This window comes from Macrobrachium rosenbergii, chromosome 27, assembly GCF_040412425.1.
Source record: "Macrobrachium rosenbergii isolate ZJJX-2024 chromosome 27, ASM4041242v1, whole genome shotgun sequence".
In the NCBI taxonomy this organism is placed as follows: Eukaryota; Metazoa; Arthropoda; class Malacostraca; order Decapoda; family Palaemonidae; genus Macrobrachium; species Macrobrachium rosenbergii.
The window spans coordinates 7,300,234-7,325,542 of NC_089767.1; the positions used below are offsets into that span (position 1 = coordinate 7,300,234).

A 25,309-nucleotide genomic window follows, 5' to 3' on the forward strand; every position below is an offset into this window, starting at 1 on the left:
CGGGTTAGATAAATTCTTTTGAATTGGGAATGAAGTGTCTAGGATTTGTTAAGGTCATGAATGTGGGTTATTTGCAAGTAATTGCTGTGTTGTGGCTTATTTTTCATGTTAATAGCCTTGACTGTTATATGGCCAAGTTGATATAAACAAATCACTGAATTTTTGAAATTGTAAAGATCTACTCATATAATCTTTGATCAGTTGTGTTCTACTATGGTAATACATTCCCCTAATATGTATGATATTTACTATGTATATTTATTCCAGGAACAGGCTCCAGTAGCATAGCATCCAGTGATCTCAGTGACGATGGAATTCATAGAAAAGTTCCCCTCCCTCGCTGGCGCAGGAAAGGAGTCCTGTCAAGGAGTAATGCTCATTCGGAAAGTCACGACATTCCAGCCATATTAACAAGGAGATCCGAAGAGGGAGCTGGTGGACCCCTGCAACAGTCTTCTCTTGTTTCATCTCCCAGGATCAGTATTAGTCACAGAAGTTCAGATATCGTCAGCTCAAGAACTTCAACGCTCAAACAAATTGAAAAGGAAGTGAGAATGTTGGCTCTAGCCGAAGAGAAGTCGCGGCATGCTATTCGGAAGAGTGGAAAACCGAAATCCTCGGGGAGCAGAAAAATGGGTCGATACGACGTGCAGCGGATGCAACGGGAAGAACCTCGCGGGGAAGAGGATCCAGTGAGGTCACTGGTGTCTAGCAGAAGAGGAACCTTGGACAGTAATCTGTCCAGCAAATTCTGTGCTCCCGACCATGTACCGAGTCCGAAAAGGCCTACAAAGAAGAAAGAAAGGGTTCCCAAAGCTGCAGATGCAAGCCAGGTATCCGAAGAAGAAATTTCCAGCCAGAGTATTTCAGACAGTCAGATATCCAGGCGAGGGGACGGAAGGGAAACTGGGGACGCAAAGCAACAACTTACAAGTCAGGCTGCCGTCACAGCTTACGGTACCAGAACCAGTTACAAACAGAGCAGTGTAGTGAATTCGTCTTCTAACAGAGATAATCCTCCGTCAAAATCTAATTCAGTTCAGACGTCACGATTGGATTTCGGACAGATGTTTCCGAGTACTGAATGCCTTAGACCGAACTCATTCCTTTATGCACACAGTGTTGGAATACAGACTGGAACGTCATTACTGTGCCTTGATGACAGAGAAAACGAATGTCGTGGTAAATTCTCTAGCATCACCTCGTCTTTTAGTCAGAAGAATAAGAAGCAAAGAGATTCTTGTGTCAGTATTGTCCAGGAGAAAGAGATTGCAACTATTCAGGAACCACACTCAACAGGTGGTGGTGATTCACATGATCAAAGCAGTTCAGAATCAGCAGTACTAGGCTTCACGGACAGAAACATTCCTACTGGCAGTAGTTTCGATGGTCAAGAAAATGGTAGATTACAGTCATATGAAGAGGGAAAGACAAAGGAAAAGAGGTCGGAATATAGCGACAAGACCGAAATAACGACTGCCAAGAATTTAGAAGCTGAAGATAATCAGGTCAGTCAAAAAATGACACAGTCATTTCAACCATCAAATGTACAACATACAGCAGAGATAAGCGGTAGTAGATCAGTGAAAGTTCCGAAACTCGTAACTACTTCTAGAAGTACTGAGCAAAATTTAAATGAACCTAATGTGTTGTACTCTGTACCTTGTTCTGGAAGAACTGCAATGATTTCAAAAGAGAAGGCTTCTGCTGGACAAGGAACATCTAAAGAAGCCCTTTCTGGTTACAGCTCAGAGGAATGGAGGGAATCAGTCTGTGAGGTACAAAATGAAGTCTCTGACAGTGATTGTAATAGAAATGAATATGGTCTCGCCAAAATAGGACCCGCAGGATCAAATTTCAAAGCCCCAGAAAAAGGTGTCACTGAAACTACTAACTCCAGTTCCCCTGCTCAAGTTTACAGTGAAAATAATAGATCCTCGTCATTAGCAAAAAGAAATAGACATACAAATGAAGAGTCCTCTTCTCTCCAACAACTCTGTGACAGTGTGCAAATTCCAGAAGGAGATTTGGACCATGATGCCAGAAGGTACAGAGGGGGTCAGGATCAGCTCCCAGGCGCTGTACATCAGCAACATGAATTGCAAGAAACTATGTTACCTCAAAGTCCTCAAAATAACAGATATATACATGTCAGACAAATGGATCAGTCGTCTGGTGTCAGTCAAACTTATGGCAATGAAGGGGATGTGGTTCGAAATCCAAAAAATTGTTTGGTGGTAATAAATGACAATCAGTTAATCCCATCTAAGAACATTGTTGAAAGTATGAGTGAATTAGGTCTTGCTCATGTCGGTAGTTATGCTGGTAGAGGCTTAGAACATAGCACTAAGCGAAGTATAGATAGTGGTCAAATCAGTGCTCATGCAGCAAGTAAGAAGGCACCCGTTACTTTTGAAGTAAATGTTAATGACAAGGAAAATGTTTACAAAGAAGTACTCAAGAGCAAAGTTAGTTCACACCAAGAAACAAGGTTGTGCATCGACACTACAAAGCATATAACTCTGCAGGTAAGTGCTCGCTCTCTCTCTCTCTCTCTCTCTCTCTCCCTCCCTCCCTCACACACACACACACACACACACACACACTGAAAAACAAGGGGAAATGTAAAGGATGGGCACACAAAGATATAATGATTTGTGAATGAACAGTATTTGAATTTCTGTAAACAATTGCATATGGCTGAGATGATTTGGTTAAATGCATTAGAACTCGAAATATAGGCTATCAGAAACTCTCCTCTCTTACAACACTCATTTTTTTTTTAAGTATTTGTTATTGTGTTCAGCGTGACGTCTCTACCCAAATGAGCCTCGTAACTCCTTCATCCCACAGAAGAAAGTAGAACACCTAATGTCATATATGGGTGGCCAATCACAGTTCCATTTTTCGACACATTACCAAATTTTCCAATGGTGCGGATTTTCGGCAAATTTTCAGGCGGAACTATACATTTTATGCCTCAGGACCTTAGTTCCTGGGAAGATATGGCTGTGGTCAGTGATTTTAAGCAGTTGCAGGGTGACAGTCTAGAAGATGCTGATTTTGTTTCCCCCACCCAAGTTTCAGTTAACGAAAGTTGATCTGTAGTGAAGAAAAGGTAAAACACCAAAACCATGGAAATGATGACATTTAAAGTAAATATTATTCCTTGCGGTGCAAAGGGCTTCTGTAAACTTCCATCACTTATCCCTTTCCTGTGCTTTTGCTTCCAATAATCTCTGGTCATCTCTTGCCCCCTGTCTTATCATTCTTCCAACTCTCCTGGTGCCCACAGGAGCCAGCTGATACTATCACAACCTGTTCTTCCCTGACTGATGTAAAGAACAATTTCGAGCCAATATTTAAAGTATTGCTCTATTCAAAACGTAAATCTGTAAAATATGAGGGTACAGTATACATTGTTTGATTGTTAAAGTGTTTGATCAAGGAATGAGTATCAGTACTGTTTCTGTATGAGTTACAAAGACTCCTCTCACAAGATGCTAATCTGATTCGTAATAAAGAGAACAGGGTATCCAGTATCCAGGACAGTTTCGTATAGTAATTTTCAATCAGTAGTTATTATTGTAATTAGTAAAATGCTTCTGTCATGGAAACTATTACAAATATACATCCAAATATTTCCCTTCATTATTTAACATTCTTTGTCATTTATTCCCTTTTTAACATGGGTTCCTCCCATTTTTCAGCAAACTAAACTGATTCACGGATGCTTAATCATGATCAACTTGAAAGTCATCAAGATAATTGTAAGTACGATAAACAACGATGATTTTCAGAAAAGGCTAGAAAAACAAATTCATGGTATTCCCTTTTTCGTCTCTTTTGAAGGAAGCCTTGCTGAAAGCGAGGCCAGACTACGTACGGGAAGCAGGGGAACGTCGAGCTCTGATACGTTTGAAGCAGGAGCTGCGTCAGGTTGCCCAAAGTCGAAACCATGACATTATATCACAAATTCCAACTAACCTCCAGACACCGTCGACATTGCAAAGATTTCTCTATAAACCAGGTTTGTATGCAATGTCCACTTCTGAATAACTGAAGTGGAACGTCTATTTGATGTGTTGTCAAAGGATTGTGGGACTTTCCCTCTTTCAGGAAATGCAGCCAGAGTTGAGAATATAGACAGTGTCGTACATTGAAATAAGAATAGTTCTCTAGTTTTACTTCTGACCACTTAGGGCTTCTGTATAATAGTTACTTGTTCCTACTATTGCAGACGTGTAGTCATGTAGTTTGTCATTCACGTAAGAGGTCACTCAGTCAGTTGTAATAATTTTGCAAATGAATCCTGACTTTCAGGATCATATAGAATATCATTTGTACAAAGCTGTTTGTATCGGTTGATGTACTGTATGTTTTGCAACAGTAGGCCTTACTGAGGATCTTGTTTCTTGCAGATATCGCTCCACTGTTTTCATACCGAGATATACGGGAGCAGAACCGTCGTCTGTACCAACTTCTCCCAGAAGCAAGTATGAACCAGATGAGATCACAGTGCACTGCTAAGGACCGCACAAACAGATTGATAGCGAAAATGTATAGTCAGGTAATTTGCAAAATGCATGCAAGATCTGACAATTTTTAAGACTTTTGTGCAAGACATTCCAAGATCTGAATAATCACAAGTGACGAGAAAGATCCCATATGTATTTAGGAAATGAAAATTAGAATCTAAGTGATACCAAATTCCAAATTCTTGTAGTTGGGTTTCATAAGAAAACATTCTTACAAATTCCTTAAGTATAGATGTAATTTGCTCAATCTGACCCCTATTATCCATTCTACTGCATTATCTGGTGGCCCAAATAAAAAGATTACAATTAGAATAATATATATACATGTGTATATATATATGTCTGTGTGTATACTATATATATATAAAGTCCCCAGTTATTGGCGGGCTTGGTTATCGACGATTCGGTTTTATGGCGCTTGTCTAGTGACGAAAATTAGCAATTTTCAGCACCGACATGCGCCGATTTCCACTTACGGGCACCGATAATTGGGTATTGGGTATTGATTTTATCTTTAAGGTCATTCTGGATCATTTTACTAATACAGGAGAGGGAAATTCCTCAAAGTCCCCTGGGGGATCGTTCAACCACTTGGGCATGTGATCTGTCTGGTCTTAGGACCATACCATACCAGCGGGTGCGAATGGTCCTTGTCATGGTCCGTCAGACCAGACTGGGAGCACGAACGATCCCTAACATGATCTGTGGACCTTTCTGACCACCCTCCTCTCGGAAATGCCCAAAGAGATAGAAGGAACAGATGAACGGTCCCTGGCACCCTTGCCTAACTGAGATATTGTGGTTTCTTTTTCCATTAGGACCCAGCGTTGAATGTGTCCTGAAAAAGTAGGTGTCCAGTTAAGCAATTTTGGGGAGTAAATCATACAATTGATACCTAACCTAAATTTATTTTTTGATCGCTTTATTTATAAGCAATCCAAAACTAGCCCAAATTACCGCTTCATTCCCGTGAATGATAATTCACTGGATCAATCCCTACTTAATCACATACCAGCCTACAATCAGTGCAGAGGACAACTCATAAATATATACAACTTGATGATTTTTCTGTTAACATGAAAATGAACATTGATGTGAGTACATATACTTATACCCAAAATCAAACAAATCTTCCTTACGTATGAGTCAGACAAATCACTTAAGGAAGATTTACTCAGTTGAGCTTTTTCACTAAAAGAACTTAGCCAGCTCCTCACACTCCAACATACAGATGAGATGAGAGAAAAGTTCAACTTTATTTTACTCAAGTTTCATCACCCAACAACAGGAATTATATCAACCTCACAAAAAAATTTTCAGTACATTATGTGAATCCATTGATCTAATATTTGGAACTCCTTCACACAAAATAGGATTCTTTTACAGGTTTCCACAACAAACACCCTCTCTGTTATGGTAATTCATAAGGCTTCTGAGGAGTTTTCACGCTAGCATATCAGCTGACGCACATTCACAAAGCTCTAGGCAGATATCCTCACAAGGGGTGAACCTTTCCACAACTGCTGCGGATAAAGCTTCATGATTAAAACAAGGGCTGTGAACAATGGCTGACAACAATAAAAAATCAAATTAATGAATATTTTTACAAAACCAACAAAAATAGTTTGTTTTCATAGCTATTAACCATCGTTTAATACTACGTTTAATACTACTGAGTGAAGACCTGGGCCTTCTCCTGAGAGCTAGGCTGTGGGCAATCACCAACTTGTGGTGTTGATGTCCTCTCGGGTTGAGGAGAGTGTCGCAGCTTTCAGAGAGGCCAAAACCTCTACCAGTGGGGAAGGTGGAGTGAGAGACCTCATCTTGCCTTATCTGGGTGTGCCACTGGATTGGGTGGAAATGCATTCCTGAGACCCCTGGAACGATCGTGTTTCAGAACGGGAGGGGGTGAGAGAGCACCTGCATACTCCTTCCTCACCTCTTCTTGCTGGTCCGTGCTGGCAGAGATGTGGACCTGCAGTCTGTGAACCCTGGCTGGACTGGTTAGCCTTAGAGAGCTGAAGAAAAGATGTCTGTACCTGATGGCAGCCAAAAGCAAAGAGGAATGCAGACTGATAGGTAGTTGGGGCTCCCCCTACCTGTTGATAGTTAACGACCATCTCAGTAAGTTTTTAACAGCTGTTCCAGCTCACATTTGTAAGCTTATCCAATTGTAAAGAACAAAGGTTTGTATTTGTGAAGGAACAGAATAGTTTTATGGACAGTGTCCTATTATTTTGCACAGGTTCAAATTTCCTGCAACTTAGTAATAGGGTAATTGGTGTGACACAATATGGTCACTAAAGAACTACAGGAGAATGCTGTCTGACACCATACACAAGTTTGGGACTTGGGAAAGTTTTACTGTCCACAGGAAAAAATTGGTAATCACCAAATTGACGGAAATTGATCAAGTTCGTTTTGGGATGGTTTCAAACACATAGAATAACTTTGACTCCATGGAAGTTTTTGCTAGGAGGTGAAATAATAATAATATAGCCATAACCCTTATGTCTGCATATTACCCAAGTAGAATTTATAGGCAAGTAGGTGGTTGTACCTAGGAGTTCTAGGGCACTGAATTTGTTATATGTTGAAACAATAGATAATATTCACATCACATGCTGTGGAAGCTGGGATGGAAATGGACGGCTGAATCTGGATCAGAGTGCGGATATGGGCGAGCACATGAATCATACCTTTCTGGTTCATTCCAGCAGTAGGCTAGGGCATGACCAAGGCCAATGAGGCATAAGATTGGATGGGTCTTAATTTCCTGTGACTGGGTAATTACGTGATTGGGGCTCCACAGTATGTCTGTCTTAAGAACTAAAGGAGCAAGGTGCTGTGTGACAGGGCTCATGTCAATTCAGAACAGAGAAATATTTTGGAACTTGGCTTGGTAAGGGGTTCTTTGGGTAGCGTAGACCATGCTATACCTTTGTTCATTTGGAGTTGGTGGAAAAACAGATTGAGCCCTGACTTGTCATTCTGTAAACTACCCCACATTTACTGTATGTATGTTACATACAATACCTTTGATTGTCCTGTGTTTATGATAATTATTTGATCATGGGTGTGCAGTTTTCATTATGATAGGCTACTGTGATGAAGTTCTTGAATGACACTTTGCTTGCGTGCCTTATATTTTGGTTGATACGTATGTAGTGTAGATTTATAAAAAGTCTACCAGAATAAGTATTCTTTGGGCCCTATTTAATTTTTAAAGTTTATATTTTCTTATGCTAGCTGGGGTTACAGTAGGATTTTCTGGTAGCTTATAGATAGCCTAGCCTAGGCTAGCTTAGTTACTATTCCTTTGTCTCCACTTTGGATGTGTTAGTGGGAATAAAGAGGAATTTCTGTTCTGTTAGCTATGTAGGTTTTTTGAAAGTGTGGGTTAGTGATGAAACATGTTATTATTTTAATTAAATTTATTTTTGTATGCAAACTCATTACAGGTATAGCTAGCTACCTCCCAACCTCTCTTACCTCACAGCTGGTTCAGACAACATAAACAGTTTCTGCTAGTTCTTCATTGGTTGGGTAGGTAGAGCTCTCGACTGGCACGCTGTTGGCCCAGCGTTTGACTCTCCGACCGGTCAATGAAGAATTAGAGGAATTTATTTCTTTCTCGTCATACTGTGGTTTGGATTCCACAATAAGCTGTAGGTCCCGTTGCTAGGTAACCAGTTGGTTCTTAGCCACGTAAAATAAATCTAATCCTTCGGGCCAGCCCTCTCTAGGAGAGCTGTTAATCAGCTCAGTGGTTTGGTTAAACTAAGATAACTTAACTTTCTAATCCTGCTAATTCATTTGAATATAAACCCATTACAGGTATTGCTATCTCCGAACCCCTCTGATCTCAGAGCTGATCCAGACATCATAAACAGGGCCAGGCTTGCAGCCTGACTGCCACTGGACTGGAGCTAAAGGCATCAACTGCCACCTGCAACTGGAGGATCGTGAGGATCTTGCTTTTCTCTGTGAAGTGTTTGATAGTTTGTGTGGATACACCTAAGGCAGCTGTAAAGTAATGGATTTGTTTGTGAAACAAATAATTTTGTTTTGAAGAAATTTTATTGTTGTTGTATTTTATCTTGTACAATGATTACAATTTTCCAAATTTCCCTTTCAGAAATTAAGGAACAAGGTCCTGAAGGGTCAAGTATCTCATGCACACAAGGATATTGTGTCGACCACACCAGCACAGAGGAAGTGATATATTCTTGAATTCAGATTTTACAAAAGTTCATTGATGAATCATGAGTGTTTTTTCTCTTCTTTATCACTGTATATCAAAAACCTTAAACGAAAAATTTTTCAGTAAGTGACCTTAATATTAAGTTGTTCCTTTGGGTATGTAAACCATAGCCTTTTATGTAGTAGTTTTCCTTAGCACAAGTTAGAATGGGTTGTTGGAAGTAGGTGGATGAGTGGTGGGAACCCTCCCCCATTCATCTGCAATCATCAGACACCCTTTTCTTCAGCTGCAATTGAACTAAGACGTTTTCTGTGCCTTGACTGACTGTTGAGTTAAAACTCTTTTTATCATTGTTTATTAAATGTGTGGCTCTTGTGTTTTTTTTGTTCAGGTGGATATGAACAAGAAAAGTGAACAACAAAAAGTTGAAGGACAAGTAAATATTTGGCCTCTTTACGTCCTTGAAATTAGTGTAACCAGTATTTTATTCTGCCTGGATGTAGGAGTGTGCTAGCTAGTCTCCTTTGTAGTGGAGAGGTCTGGCATCTCTCTCTCTCTCTCTCTCCTGTTCATTCACCTCTTGCTAGCTAGGGGATTGTTCTCCTCTGGCTAGTTAGGGTGTTATGCTCATGAGAAGAGGAAACCAGGTGCTCATGCTTAACTCTCCTCAGGTGAAACAGTGGCCTGTGTTTGTAGGCCACAACCTACCAGTGTTTCTTTGTTGGCTTTGGTGGAGTGCTGACAAACATTTTTGCTCGTTACACCTGCGTCTGTTCCTGCTAAGGAGCTCGGCACCGTTGAGCCTCCAGACTGAGTACAGGCTATACTCACCTGTCACTGCTTCTTGCCTCAATGCATTTACTGGAAAGTAGGACTCATGGGTAAAGCAAGGTAAAGAAGTGCAGGAGCCTATCTTATTGCTCATCCCTGTCAGACTCATACTATCCTTCTCATCATCTGCTTCTTCCTTTCATGGGAAGAGGGAAAAGAAGAAGTCTAAGAAGCCCTCTCACAAGAAGTTCCATTAGACTTTGAATGAGCTTCCTTTTTTTAGGGGTTGGCAATGGCATTCTACACCAGAATCTTTAAGCATGCTCATGAACTAATGTCTCTCCTTTTACTCTTGAGACATGACAACTGTCCCACACTCTTTCCCATTTCATAATTCAGCTAAGTTATGCTGGAGAAAGTTGGTTCTAATTTCTTGCTCGATGCACGTATGATCCATGGGCCTTGTGCATGCAGACAGAAAGCTCACATGTAACAGGTTGCTACTCTACAATACTTAGGGTATCAAGTTAATTTGTATGTGCATAATTGTGCAAACCCTCAGGTGGGACCTGGTTCACACAGAACTGCCAATGTACACACACACACACACACACACACACGTGATCCCTCACAGTGTTCGTGCACGGAAGGTCACAACAGTATGATACCACGGAGTATTGTGGCAAGACACAAATGTAATTGTTTAGAAACTTGTAGTATTCCTGGTTTGTCCAAGATTCCTGATCTGCATAACACACAGGAGTGCTCACCCATATCTTCTACTAGTTTGGTTTTGACTGATCATACAAAAGTCTATAGCTTGTGGACTATGGTTTTGAGTGATTACAAATTAACCTCAACTTATCACATGAAAGTCTACGGGAATGTTGAACAACATTTTGAATACTTACAAGTCATCCTCAAATCATTATTCACTGATTGATACTGCTAGGTCTCATTGCTTATGTTTACAGTCCATGAGCTCTCAAAAGGGCTTTGGGAAATCTGTTAGGACCTGAGGGCTCTTCTCCTTCAGAACCCCTTTAGGCAGAGCTGGAATGGTTTTTTCTGGAGATCATTTGACTCAGAGTGAGTTTCGTGATTTTGGGGAAGCAACCACTGCCCCTTTGTTAAACCACAAAGAAAACCACAGTCACCCTTTCTGTGTCCTGAGTCAGGAGGGGCCTCCCTTCCATGAAACCAAGACAACCCCAACCCCAACCCCAGCTCAGGCTAGGAAAGACGGGAAGAGGATGCTGAGATTGATAGTACCCCTCTCCAGGTGCCACAAGTAGCAGGATGTCTGTCATGCCGTTGTGTAATATAGCAGAGACGGGGGACGAAGCCTTTAGTAGTCTGTGTCCTCCAGGATGGTTATAGACTACCTTTCAAAGGCTGACACTCTCCCCTATCTTATTTACTGTCAAAGACCTACTTCTCCTAAAGCTCTGGCCCTGTTGGTAGAGGTGAAGGGGAGTTGGAGAAGAATGTGCTGGATAGACAGGTTATCAGTCTCTTGTTTGAGTGAGTTTGCTCCTCAGACGCTGTTCAAAAAGGAAACAGCGTGTTCATCGCTGGAATCCATCAGAGAGGGTGGCGTTAGACTGTACTCTCTTTGGATATGAAAGACATGTACTTCAAGTTGCCCATCCTTCAGTCTCCAGGGTGTACCTCCACTTTGTCCTCAATGAGGCTATCTACCAATTCAAAGCCCTGTGCTGCAGATTGACAAACCCTGAATGTCAGCTTTGGCCCATTTACAAGGAATATGCTTGCTGTGTTTCCTGGATGACTGGGTAGTTCTTGTCTCCTCAGAGGCGCAGTTGTTCCAGAGCAGAGACTGCCTCCTTGCTTTTTATCATAAAATGAGTATCGTGATAAACTGGGAAAAGTCTGATGCTCCATGGGTTATGCCTCCCAGTGCCCCCTAGGACTTCTTCATATCATTCCTTTTCCCTATCATTCTGATTTGCTGAGTGATCAAATAAGTGTTTTGTCACTCTATGTCTCAGATAACTCTTGTTGTTTCTTATTGGTCCCTTGGTCAGTTATATTTGATCTGCTAGTCTTCTGGTTGAGGTACCCAGGGATTCACCTTTTAGCCCACTCTTCTCTGTATGCCACACATTTGAGGTAGCCTCAACTAGTGTGCACCAGGTAATGGGCCATCTTCTCCGATTAGTGTTGCAGACAGGGTCGCTTTCCTGTTAGAACTGCTTTGCAGTAGATTACAAATTTACTTGCCAGCATTCTTCAAGACAAGCTTCTCTCAGTCCCTGTGGGGGAGGGCATTTACTTCTCAGTCAGCTTGTCCATGCTCACAGGAACTTTGAACAATTTTGCTTACCTCATTAACTTTGGCTTTCCGATAGGGAGGTGACTCTGCAATCCAATTTGGGTACCAATTAGTACCTGAATTGTTCTGCAAGCCTTAGCTTCTTCATAGCATTTTGATGAGTTGCATGTCCTTTTGTATCGTTTCTAGCTTTCACAGGATTGGGGTTCTTGTTCTTGTTCATAAGCTTGTGGCAAACTCAGAAATTGTTTGTTTCTTCTAAGAATTTGTCAGCTGGGAACCTTTGGCTTTGAAAACCCAACCTCCTAGGTCAGAGTGTCAGGGTGTCTTTGTAGTACCAACAGGCACAAGGTGTTGGTGCCCAGAACACCCTGTCTTTCTGGTTAAATGGAGCAGATATACAGTATGATGTCATGTGAGGAAGACAGTCATCCAGTCCAGGTGAGAGCTTACAAAGGCAGGGGCATTGGTCCATCTTAAAATGTTCAGAGAAATTTCAGTTCATAGGTATTGAGGGTAGGTGTCTGGTGGCACCAGACTACTTTTCTACATTTACCTTGTTTTACCCTAGGTACATTGTCCACATGTCCTTGGACCTTTCTCCTTAGGGCCGTGGTGACTGCTCAACAAGTTTTGTAGTCTCCTTGCTCCTCTCGGACAAAAAGCATCTCATCTTAGATGTTTGAATGGCACAAGGCTGGAGGTTGAATGAGTAAGCGACTGGCTCTCTCTCCCTTCCCTTGCAAAGCAGCAGTTAGGCTGAGCATGTGTTGGATGGGCCACAGTTCAAGAAGACTTCACAACCGGTCATCCTATCTTAGAGGTTTAGCCCATAAGGTGCGACTCCCTCCATTTTCCCTTTTAACGGGACGGTGGGGTCAGTGATAAAGCTATAGTCTGAATCAATCAGTTTAATGATTGACTCAGATACCAGCTGACTTGGGCTACCCTATCTTCAGACACCATTGAATTCTCCAACGTTTCCTAGAGTGAAAGTTCAGTCACATCTCACTCAGGGCTCTGTGATTCTTGCATCCTTATGCCAGATTGTATAGGAGGTTACAGGGATCATTGCTCTTCTGCACATGTCTTGACCAGCATGATGTATACAAATGAAAATTCAACATGCCACTCAAATGAGAGACTGTCTTACTGCTTAAAGAGCGAGTTCTCTGGATAAAAGGAAAAGGTTCGTATTTCCATAGGAGCAAATCACTCATTCTTAAAGTAATTTGTATGTTTTATAGCTATACAAACTAGAGCCTTGTGTCATAATTCCACCTCAAACACACTGCGTAGTTTCTGATGCTGAAGGAAAATGTGCTTGATGGCCCACTCTTCCGCCTACCACTGGTTAATGTGTCAATGACTGATTACAGCTTGCTCACAGGACTGCTCCTACATGTAAGACTAGTTTGAATACCTGGGGGAAAATGCAAATTACTTTAAAAATGTGCGATATTTTCATGTTAATCTGAATTTTGTAGTTTGATATACGTATGCCTCAAGTATCGTTGTGTTTTACACCTTAACTATTTATGCCAATGTTGCACAGTTGTGGTCTCTTGATAGTAGATTCAACACTTTTCATGATTTCTGTATTGTCATCAAACTATTTTGATAGTTTTTTCCTTACATTAGGCAGACTCCATTTGATTACTTGTTACCATCTTGTGTTGCATATTTCTTTTAACCTTTTTATACTGGATTATAAATCTCAGATGAGACTATCATGAGTAGTAGATTTCATTTTCACTAAGCTGATATGCACAGTTAAATATTACGAAGTTTTGACAGAGCATTCAGATTTGAAGTAGTGCTTTTCAGCATAAGATATTTCTTAGAATTTGGAGTAAAGATTGACAGTAGTTTTCATTGGCTGTCCTTTGGGTACTTTATGCATGTCTGATTTCAATCAAGATGTAGATTACATAAACACATTTACAACAGTACATGTAGATTAGCTGAAGGCGTTTACAGTACAGCAGTTCCAGTTAACTAAAACTTAAGGATTTTCCAACTTTTATTCTAAATTGATAAGAAAATCTTTTTACAGTAATTGTATATGAACTGTAGTTTTCCAGGTTTTGTAAATACTTATAAATATTTTGTAGATTTTCAGAAAATAAAGTTTTAATCTATTAAAGAAGTGTCTTATTTCACAGGCCATCACACTCTTAGTACCAGCAACCTTGGCATTAGGGATAGGGCCTAGGACTCAATAGAAAGAGCCCAGTACTTGAGGGCCTGCTCTTTGTTGGAAAGTCACACCTGGACTTGGGTCCTAGCCTTTGGGTTAACAAAGTATCAGTGCCTTTTTCCCTGTTCTTCATTAGTATTCCGTCTTATTTCATATTTCATTAGCTTCTAATTTGCTGTTCAAACCTATGTTGCCTCTCTTAATTCAAGATCAGAGTTTCCTCTTTTAAAGTAATTCATTTAGTTTACTCTGTCTTGCTGTTCAGCCCCTCTAATTCTCTTTTTACTGTCTCGATATATCAAGAAGGGATACTACTGCTGTGATTGGAATTCATTTTTAAGGCCAATAGTGAGAGTGATAGCAGTCTATTTAAACCGCCAAATATTGTTTGCACCTGAGAGGTGTTAATATAACTTGTTAATATAGCGTAATTTGTTTTGACTTAAGCAGGTGTTTTGTCCCAATACCATCTGTATAAAGAAAAAATCGTAGATTCAAATTCCATGCATAAAATAGAACGTCAAATAATATATGTACTATATGAGATGTTTGCAAAAATGAGGTGTTTTACACACCCTGCTGTATACAGTATGCCCTGTAATTCATCTCGAAATGACAAAAAAATCCTCTATGAGAGATTGCACTGCTGAAGTCACATGGCATCACCATAGAATGCGTAATGGGCAAGAGAGGGCTTTCAAATCAGGAAAAAACAGATGCCTTTATTTAAACCTAAATAAGTCGCTTCACTTGATTTCTTTTTCTCATTATTTTATTTTTTTCTTATTTTATAAGTTTTCCTCCATCATGCTACCCAACTTCTGTGACTGCCACATCCAAGTACTGATAACAAACACCATTTTACGTGTATAGCATCAGCATTTCCAAATTTGTCAAAATTTTCTACTTAGATTAAATATAAGGAATCCTGGTAGGGAAAGTGCTTGCATTGAAAACTAATTTTGAGAATTGTGGGTGACATCAGCCACTCAGAAGAGAGTGTGGACTGCTTTGACGGAAATATTCTCGGAGGGTTGGTTCATCTGAATTCAGGGGGAGGTAATTCTTGGGTTACGACCCTTGGCTACTATAATCTGGGAGTTCATCATTACAGGTAAAAGGAGTATGACTCCATGTTAACATGGTTTCACTCCTTAACTCATGACACAGTCTTCTTTCCCACTAAGCCCTTGAAGAGAGAGTCTAAGGTCTAGGCCTTGAATAAGATTGGTTGCAGTGTTCCCTCGTTGTCTTTTGACTAAAAATTACGTAGTGCAAGTTTGTTTATTGTCGTGGCAGTTATATAGTATTGTCCACAGCGCAGTGAATTTTCATCTGTAGGGTCATTCAGCAAGGAGGCAGCAATGCACAGGCTAGCAATCCATGATTGAATACTTGGCATGTTTTTCCAAGCAGACACGAGCCTCAGTGTCCCCTGAATGCATAATACTGAGTGTGGGGTTTGTGTGAGTGAGCTGCAAGATTTGCCATTGTGTAAGAACATAGTGGATAAGGGGACTCCAGTGTAAACTGGAATGCAACTCGGAGGTGATTCTAGCTGTCATCATTTCTGCCTTGAAATTTCAGTCGGTCTTCACAAGTGAATCATCGCAGTTATAAAGTGGGTGCTAGTTGACTATAGATGTTCAAGAACAAGGTACAGGCTAAGAGACCCTTTCTCCAATGATAACAATCGCACAAATGGAGACGTCTTTGAAATTCTCATCATTTATTCATTCCCACTTGGAGGAGAAGCTTCAGATTTTCTGCTGGAAAACATTTTTAATTGTACTATTTATCTTTTAAATATTTAACTTGCTGGTTTTCTCTGTTACATTGCAGAAACCAAGTACACATCCATTCTTTTAAAGTAGTTCTGCCTCTCAATATTCAGAAGACTCTTGGATGTTTCATCTCTAAACAGGTTACAGAGGTCATCGTTGGTTTTGTTTAGTGGTGCCATTTCCAAAATGCTTTTCTTCGCCTTGGAAGGATGACGCTGAGAAGGCGTGATGTGTCTTCTTGTTCCAACGCCTTGAAAGTCTTGATCTCAATGACTACGTTTGCTCTTTTGAGGATGATGAGGGTTCGCACAGACTGCTGCCACAAGGGAGTTAGTTTCCAGACTGGATGTTCACTATCAAACCCTGAACAGTCCAGTATCCGTGAACATAGCAAAAAATGTAAAGTTCCCAATAAATATGACAATTTCATTATTGTGGGTCAAAATCCAGCCCAAACGAATTATTGATCCTCGAGAGTCTCTTCATCAAACAGCTTGTTCCACAGTTGAACACCCAGTCCACCTCCACGCCCTTGTACCTTTCTTAACCTGTTGTTTTTGTTTAGATTCTTTTAGTGTTCGTTTATCTCTTGCCATGGTAGGTCCACCTCCAGTGCTCCTCAAATATTTCTTAACTTTGTAATTTTTTTGGTATCTTTTTTTTTGTATTTTTATCTGAACTTTTAATCAACATATGTGCTTTTAATTTTCTGTGTAACTTTGTCAGTCGTGAGTGTACTTTTACGTATGTATGAAGTTTTGGTTTCATTTTAATTAAATACTTTTTATTGGTTTCATTTTAATCCATATACTTTTTATTGGTCGCTATTTATTGTACAGAACCCTGATGATGCATTTGTTATAGGCCCGATTTTCGAGGCCTATATTTTATTTGAGTCTTTGTTTTAAAAACAGAAGTTGGTGTCTCTGTATGGTAGCGAGAGCCGACTTGCTGTGTCAACTGATCTGTCATCTTCACATCATAAGTTATTCATTGCCCATGACTAAATTCTAAGGTCTACTGGAATGAGATACTAGGTTACAAAACTAAAAACTTTATTGACAAAAAATAACGTAAATAACTTCAAATAAGCTACGAAAGAGTGAAATCGAATGATTCAACATGAGTATGAGAATCTTCTGGATAAGATCCAAAACACAGACACCCAATTATTTAGAAGGAAATACAGAAATAACTCATCTGTCATCCGAATCATAAGAGGTCACTCAATACATGTTAAAGGTCATTTCATAAATGATTCAATGTCACACCACTCCCTTCCTTGAAGAGGAACGTGGAGAAAGAGAAGGAAGGAATACCTGTAAGAGACAAGCGTTATATTAAAAACCAGAAAATGTGAAAAATGCAGAAACACAATATTTCACTGCAACAGGGATAAAGCCTTTCTCCAGAGTCTGTAAGAAAAATCTAAAATGTTTTATGAGTTATACTCACTTCACGAAAGTCCTCTGGAACACAGACTCCATCTGTGTGCTTCCCTTTGGCACAGTTCACATATTAACGATACTCAGAACGGATCGTATTGCCCACTCATTCTATGAAACACTCCCATTATATTGGTTTTGCAACGCACATATGAACACACTCTCGTGACATCGTTCGAGTTCAAGGTACGATAAGACACACCTTCTGTAAAACAAGGCGTCACGAGGTACTTGGTCACACACGTACCTAGACACTCAACGAGGGGGAAAAAAACGCAGTGATATTCTCTTCAAATCCAGATCTATAACCGGATCACCTTCTAGAACATTCTAAGCTGAAATCGCATTTCCACTCCACGTGTTTTGCCGGCAAGAGTTTTCTGCGAACATTGACTTCTTGTGGTATGCGAACGACACTCAAGCATTTTATTACATGCTGTGTTCAGTCATATGATCTCTCAAAAGGCTGATACATTCTTTTCAAAGGTCACCTTCGTGACCAGTTACAGGAGCTCGGTCCACCTACTTATAGGTGTCCCCACCTTAGTTACGATAATTGTCTAATCGAAAGTTCAGTAGTACCCGACTGCAACGTTGTCTCCAACACTAGATGCAAAAATTATATATATCTTGTAACACTGATATTATATCACAATCAGTTCTTTAAGAAACGCAATACTTGAGATCATTGCATTCCTGGTAATTTCACCACTCTGAATGGCCTGTGATTTCGCATGCCAACGGTGAAGGTATTTCCCAGCGATCCGACCAAGATGAATGGCTTGCGACTGCACAATCCCATGTTGAATGTGGCGCTCGCGAATCCTTTTGCGCCAACCCAACGTCTCCCAGCAACTACGGCGATCTGTAGACGTCCTGCCTGACATCTCTCCAAAACCCTGGATCTTCTCACGAAAGTGCAGATCTATCGTTGACAGTTTCCCATATATTATTGAGGACGGTGAAGCTATTCCAGCAGCTCCGCTGGAGGAAGTGGTGTTTTTCGTAAGTCAGTCATATCGACAGTCATATCAAAAAGTAACTCGTTTATTCCCCATGCCACATTATTACTGAACCAATAAGACTACTAGTGCAAAGGCCATATGTTCTCAATGTGAAACAGTTCCAAGTTGCTACCTGGAATTTCCACAGTCAACCCACTATCATGTCCACTAACTCTAAGGAACTATTCATAAAAATTCTACCCAATAAAAAATTACCCGATAACCCTATCCATATACTGAATTCATGAAAGGCAATCCTAAACATCTAAAAGGTAATATATCTCGTAAAAACATCAAAGTTCTACCCTGTTAGCGAATATTGCTCAATACCCGACAGATTCTCAGCACAATAGCTGGTATCAAAGTTAATAACAATAAATGTTCCTTTTTTACAGATGAGGTGCATTATTTAGGGCATGTTTTCAATAGTAAGGGGGTGGGTGCATACTGACCCTGGAAAAGTGCGTTCCATTGTTGATGCCCCTGCACCCAAAGACTTGAAGCAATTACAAGCATTCTTGGGACTTTGTAACTATTATAAACGGTTTATTCCTAAATTCACTGAGGAGTTTGCCCCATTGTATAAATTATTGTGTAAAAATGCAAGATTTATATGGAATCAAGAACAACAGAAGTGCTTTGATACTGTTAAGTTATTGTTCACATCTCACAGGGTTCTACAGTTGTATAATCCAGGTTATGAAACCTTGTTGGAAACAGACAGTTCAGGATATGGGCTTGCTGCTGCTGTACTGATGCAATGTAAAGATATGTACTCTCAGTGGCTCCCTGTAAAATTTGCGTCCCGTACTCTGAACAATGCGGAACATAATTACTCAAATCTTGAAAGAGAAGCATCGTCTGTGGTGTTTGGGAGTGAAAAATTCAGAGAATTTCTTCTTGGTTCAAATTCCATCATTAGGAATGATCAGCAACCTGTTCTCCCATACAACCTTTCACATGTTCTGCTAGGTTACAGCATTGGTATCTAAGACTAGCTCAGTTTAATTATTGTTTTGAATATTCAAAAGCACAGATAATGTCAACAGTGATTGTTTAAGTAGACTGCCTCTACCTGAATATGGTCATGATTGTGAGCCATATGAACTAGTCTTTACTGTATATAAATTCCCTCTCTGATGAATATAACCTGTGTTGAAATTCAAAAGGAGACAGATAAGGATGAAAGTTTATCTGAATTGAAGCATTTTGTATAAAATATGGTGCTCCTATCAATGCTAAGTCTAACTTATTCCCATATAAGAACGTTCTGAAGGATATGTCTATTATGAAAGGCTGCATTCTGTATCAGAATCGTGTTTTAATTCCTCATTCTTTATGCCAAGTGGGATTAGAGAAATTTCATGTAGGCCATCCAGGAATGTGTAGTATGAAATCTTTTGTGCGCTCTCTTATCTGGTACCCTAACATGGATCATGATGTTGAAAGGCTGGTTAAAAATTGTGAGTTGTGTCAGTCTGTTCAAGCAAGACCAAGTAAGAATCAACATGTAATATGGCCTACTCCCCCGAGGCCTTGGTCTCGTGTTCACATAGACCATTTTTTCTACGAATCTCATACATGTCTTATTGTTGTAGATGCACTTAGTAAGTATATAGAAGTGGAAATAGTGCATAGTACAAATGCAGATGAAACAATTGACGCCTTGCGTTTGGTGTTTTCACGTGATGGGTTGTGTGACACACTCGTATCAGATAATGCTTCGTGTTTCACTAATAATAAATTTAAACAGTTTCTGGAGAATAATGGTATTATTCATATAACTCCTCCTCCCTATTCACCACCAAGTAATGGTCAAGCGGAGAGAGGTGGGGTAAGGGTTGTAAAAGATTTGCTTAAGAAATATCAAAGTGGTGAATCATTCAAAACACGGTTAGCTCAAGTTTTATTCCATTACCGTACCGTTTCACATTCTCTTACTAACATTCCCCCATCAGTGTCCTTGAATAATAGAAAGTTTGCATCGGTCAAAGATAGAATAAACCCTAAATATGTTGCTAATAAACCTTCTTGTGAATTCAAACAAATAAATCAGTTTGAGGTAGGTGATAAAGTTCTGGCACTTAACTTGAGAGATGGTCCGAAATGGTTCCATGGTACAGTTGTTCAGAAATTAGGTGTAAATGTGTATAATGTTCATGTTCAGGAATTAGATGTCATATGGAAACGACACTGTAATCAACTATTGTCAATCGTAGGTTCAGAGCAAAAGAAAAGCAGTCCAGTTGTTTATCATCCTATAATGAATTACCTTCTCATCAACCAATAATGCAGCCTTATATTTCTGTTGGGTCCCCTATCAATGTTTCGCCTCACAATAACATAAGTGCGCCAACTATTAGGGTCTCTAGTGATTTTCCCGTAGCAGATGTGCCTCCTATCAGGCGCTCAGCTAGAAATAAAATAGAAAACCTGTGATACGTTATGGTTATGACGAATATTAGAGATGTTATGGTGTGTGGGCATTGTAAATGATTGCCAAGGTTATTCTTCCACTATAATATTGTTTTATTTTGTGTTTTCATGTAGAGAGGAACATATCGTTTTATTTTGTGTTTTCATTTAGAGAGGAGCAAATGTTGTACATTGCTTTAGTTTAGTTTAACTTATAATCAACTCTATTTTCTGTTATCGTGGTGACGTCTTCATTACGTCATGCCTACGGCCGTTAGGCAGCTGAATGCCTGAATTTTCAATCACTCGTCTTTTCCTAACTCCTTTGTAAGGGATACATAATAAATTGAAGTCCTGCATGCATCCTAACAGAGAATAACTGAAATACTTAAGAAATTGAAGATATTTCATTGGGTAAGAGTTCCTCCTCCTGATGCGTAGGTTGGGAAGATCCTCGGCTATGCCTCGCGCCTCCGAGCAGCCATTGACTCTAACCTGTGAGAGTTCCTCAAGAACTGCACTGGAATGCTTTTCGAAGGCTGGAATCCTCAAGAGCTGCACTGGAATGCTTTTCGAAGACTGGAATCCTCAAGAACTGCACTGGAATGCATTTCGAAGGCTGGAATCCTCAAGAACTGCACTGGAATGCATTTCGAAGGCTGGAATCCTCAAGAACTGCACGGGAAAAATATATTTAAATATACTTAATTAAAGAAACTCAAAGCAAAGGTGAAATAGAACACGCAAATGAGGGGCCGTTCCATAGGGAGGCCTCTCTATTACTACTACTACAACTACTAAAGTCTTGTTGCTGTTGTGTTTAGCCGAGAAATCATAAGAATAACGGTAATAATTCTTCTTTTCATTTTAATAATTACGTTAATTTACATAAGTTTTTAAGGCCTAAAAGAGACGTAATTGTAATTAAGTAGGTTTTTTTAATTATTATTAAATAGGAACAATTTATGAGCCCGGTCCTAAAACTGTCCTAAAAACGTCTTGTCTTACGCTGGCAGCCTGTCCGAGACTACCCCAGGGGGGGCTGTGACTAGGTTTTGGCCCCCCCCTGAATCCCCCCTAGCCCCCCAGCCTCCCCCCGGGCCAGTTGCTCACTGTCATTTAACCTTAGAATGGCTGCCAGTTTTAGGAATAGACTAGGCCCCGTGTTCTTTAGCCCCATTGGGGCCAGTCGTTCACTGTCATTTGAGGCTAGTAACCTAACTTAGGCCCCTGTGTTCTTTGGCTGGGCCAGAATTTTTCGGCAGACCCAGTGGGGTATCCCTAATTCCTCTCGGCCAACCTGTCGTCCCCTGACCCCTGCCCCAGGGGGCTGTGGCTAGCCTAGCCCCTCTGGTCCCGTAACTGCACCAGCTCATGCATCAGAGGGGCACTGCTCTTAGGATCGGCTCCTTAGGGACGAGAGTCAGTAGCGCGTGAGCGTCCGCGGCGCGCCCAGTTTTCCGCCAAAAAGAAAGCTTGGTATTTCTTTCTAAGTAATAGATACACGGCGGGCATTTAGCGAGAAATGGCAGTTTCTTATAGTATTTTGGTTGGGGGTCGGCTGTAATTAACCTGTAATTAACCCCTGAAGTCCATCCAACAAGGGGCTTCCATACGCGATCTTCACAAGACAGAGCACGGGTATATACATCCGTTTCCAACGGTTCGTATCCCGTCCGTCCGGCTAGTGTAGTACCCTGGGAACTGGTTTTTCTACACTTGTAGGGCTTCTGACACTGGCGGTGTATTTGTTTGTCGTCGGCCAGATGGAATGTACCTTCGCCGTGTTTAGTACTGCCCCGGGGGGGGCTGGTAACCATACGTTAACAAGTTTTGCACTTGCCGGACGGGATATGAACCGTTCAAAACAGACGTAGCTGTGCTCTGTCTTGTGAAGATCGCGTATGGAAGCCCCTTGTTGGATGGACTTCAGGGGTTAATTACAGGTTAATTACAGCCGACCCCCAAAAAATAACGTTAAATTGTAAATAAGCAACCAAAATACTATAAGAAACTGCCATTTCTCGCTAAATACCCGCTGTGTATCTATTACTTAGATCTACCAAAAGCTATAGGAAACGAAAGAAAAAAGCTCCTTGTGCGTTTGATATTTGGAATAAAATCACTGCTGTATTTGGTGTCACAACGAAAAGAAACGACAGGAAAACTACTAACGGGAAGGGGGGGGGCCCCCTTTAGGAACCGGGGTTTTGTGTGGGGGAAGCATCAGGCTAAGAAGGTCGAGAAAGCACCCATTCATTTTAGGTTGTGTGCTTAGAGAATATGACTTCACTGTTTATGCCTCCTGCCTTTGCGGAGGCATTTTGTTAGTGTGTAAGAGAGGCAGTGCTTCCTTGGATAGCTGTTAGTGTGTTCCTTCTCCAGTATTAGGTATATAATGATAACAGTTGTTATTGTATCCAAGTTGTTCTGAGTTCCATTTACCAGCACCTAAACCACTATAGTCGAGCCAAACGAAAGTGGCGCGCAAGAGAAGGTCTCCATCCAGTGCATCGTAACGACATCAAAAGATTTCGGACATCAGACCTTAAAGACCGCTCAGTGAGAATACAAGCGAACAATCTGGCCAGCTTATTACCTGCGGATTAACTGATTTAGCATGTCAGACGAAAAAAAAAAGAATAATAATCTCGTTCTTGTCTGAGATATCTAAATCTTAATCACATTTCAAAGTATTTGTCTTTTCATATAAATAAATACTACATTTATAATTAAAAGGTTCCCTCGAGTTTGAGCCAATATGTTGTTTACGTCCAAATCTGTGGGTATGATGGCCGAAATATCATCAGTGTAACAGTGCCATGTTACAGGAAAATGGAAAATCTTGGGGATGTACAGGCATTCAAAAAACTCCTTATATAAATTTGAAAGAAAGGCGAAAGTGGGTTTCCCATTGCTATACCAAACGTTTGTTTAAAATATTCCTCATTGAAAATAAAGTTTAAAGTTTATGCAGTTCATCTTTAAGGTATTCAATTTTCAGAAGTATCTAAAATTAATGTGGCCTTTTGTTTTGCATTTCTTGACCAGTCCTAGTCTGTGAAATTTAGATGAATGCTGAGGGGAAATTACCTTTGTTGAAATTATTTGTTATCCTCACTGTACCAGTTGCCCAGGTGAAACAAAAACCCTAAGAAAAGGCGGCGAATGATTTGTTGAGTGAGTGATTATTGTCATAGGGCTGTTCCTTGAATGTGAAATGTTCCAGGCAATATTCTCTCATCACATTAGGCAGCTGAAATAAACCCTGTTAAATCTTGACACATTGTATATTAAAAATTATTTTCTATATATGAAGGAAATGACACTGCCTACCATTCTCTTAGAATTTGCCAATTTGTCCAGAATCTTGACCATTGAATAAATTCAGGATCATATTTAACATCAATAACTGTTGTCCAGTGTCATGGTGAAACATTGAGAGCCAGTGCTGAGGTCGTTCTTGATAAGAACGCAGTTCTTTATTATAACAAACAACAGAGAGTGATTTTCATGGCCCCGTAGCTGTATAAATTAAGGGACTCCAATGTCTTTTTTTCTCGTTAATTGGAGACATACTCATCCTGAATATTATTTTTATCGAGCCGTTTCCTGTAATAAGTACTTAATGTAGAAAATTTTTGTTACAGGCGATGGTTCGCTCCAGGGTCTACAGCCATTTCGGTCCAAGTCGTTTCAGTACATCCGTGAAGACAGTTAAATACAGCTCAAGACCTTTTCAGAGTTCAGTCAAATAAAACAGAAAAAATGTACTTCCCTGACATTATGCCGCATGTAACAAAGCACTTCTCTATTTGCAGAATGCTGAATTCATATAAAGCCTTTGATAAACCAGTCAACCCCATCCTTTGACAGAGAAAGAACTGAAAAATGCCCCTCAATAGAGCGGATTTTGCTACGTGGTCTGTTACAACAAACGTACTTTGGAATGATTAGTGTCAGGGCGACATTCAACTCTGGAGTAGACGCTGTTGTCAGTCTTTTGTTTTTAGGAACGTTTGCCTCAGCGTGTTCTTTATTTAGTACTTTGTTGTTGTAAATTAGTACAGCAAAATCAGTACTATATCAATTATAGCCTTGGATATTTTTATTTGAGAAATCAACATGGTAGGTTAAACCATTGTTATTAAATTAGAATCACAAAATTATTATGAGGCGGTAAAAGCAACAGCAAAATCAAAAAGTCATAAAATATGGAAATTAATAAGTAATTGACTGTGCGTCTGGTTTGTTTGTAAAACGTACTTGAAATCTGAATGATGTGAAGTTTAATATAGTTAGGGATAAATTTGTGGGTATGTGCTAGATGAGTACATAGAAATATCATTCAAATGTGATGATTTCGATTTAAAAAAAAAATCGTGAATGCTTGAAGAAATCCGATTTTAGTGTTTAAATTGTCTCTGCGGAAACTAACTGGGTTGTATCGAATTGACTTTATGGGTGTACTGAAACGACTGCTGTTTACACCTAAACGACGTCGAGCAGGAACCAGGTGGAGAGCAAATTGACCTTCACGATAGCGCAGGAGTCAGTCTCTGAAATTGGTAAGTCAATTTTTTTTTCTGATTATTATTATTATTATTATTATTATTATTATTATTATTATTATTATTATTATTATTATTATT

General features: G+C 40.0%; 1 protein-coding gene and 1 long non-coding RNA gene across 10 annotated transcripts in view; both read left to right on the forward strand.

The window, feature by feature from the left end:
- Positions 1 to 13,955, forward strand: part of LOC136853388 (serine-rich adhesin for platelets-like) — a 54,462-nt gene extending 40,507 nt beyond the window's left edge. For 6 of the 9 annotated variants that reach the window (XM_067128835.1, XM_067128836.1, XM_067128843.1 and 3 more), the window contains 4 exons: positions 268 to 2,528; positions 3,853 to 4,030; positions 4,422 to 4,570; positions 8,677 to 13,955. In XM_067128835.1, the coding sequence (XP_066984936.1) occupies positions 268 to 2,528; positions 3,853 to 4,030; positions 4,422 to 4,570; positions 8,677 to 8,760 (2,672 nt within the window). In that variant the 3' untranslated portion in view covers positions 8,761 to 13,955. The remainder of the gene's footprint in view (positions 1 to 267; positions 2,529 to 3,852; positions 4,031 to 4,421; positions 4,571 to 8,676) is intronic. The other 3 variants (XM_067128837.1, XM_067128842.1, XM_067128839.1) reach the window with 2 other exon arrangements.
- Positions 13,956 to 21,303: 7,348 nt separating this feature from the next.
- Positions 21,304 to 24,811, forward strand: LOC136853250 (uncharacterized). The gene is made up of 2 exons (XR_010857394.1): positions 21,304 to 21,503; positions 24,308 to 24,811. It is a non-coding gene; the product is annotated as an uncharacterized lncRNA (long non-coding RNA).
- The last annotated feature ends 498 nt before the right edge of the window (positions 24,812 to 25,309 follow it).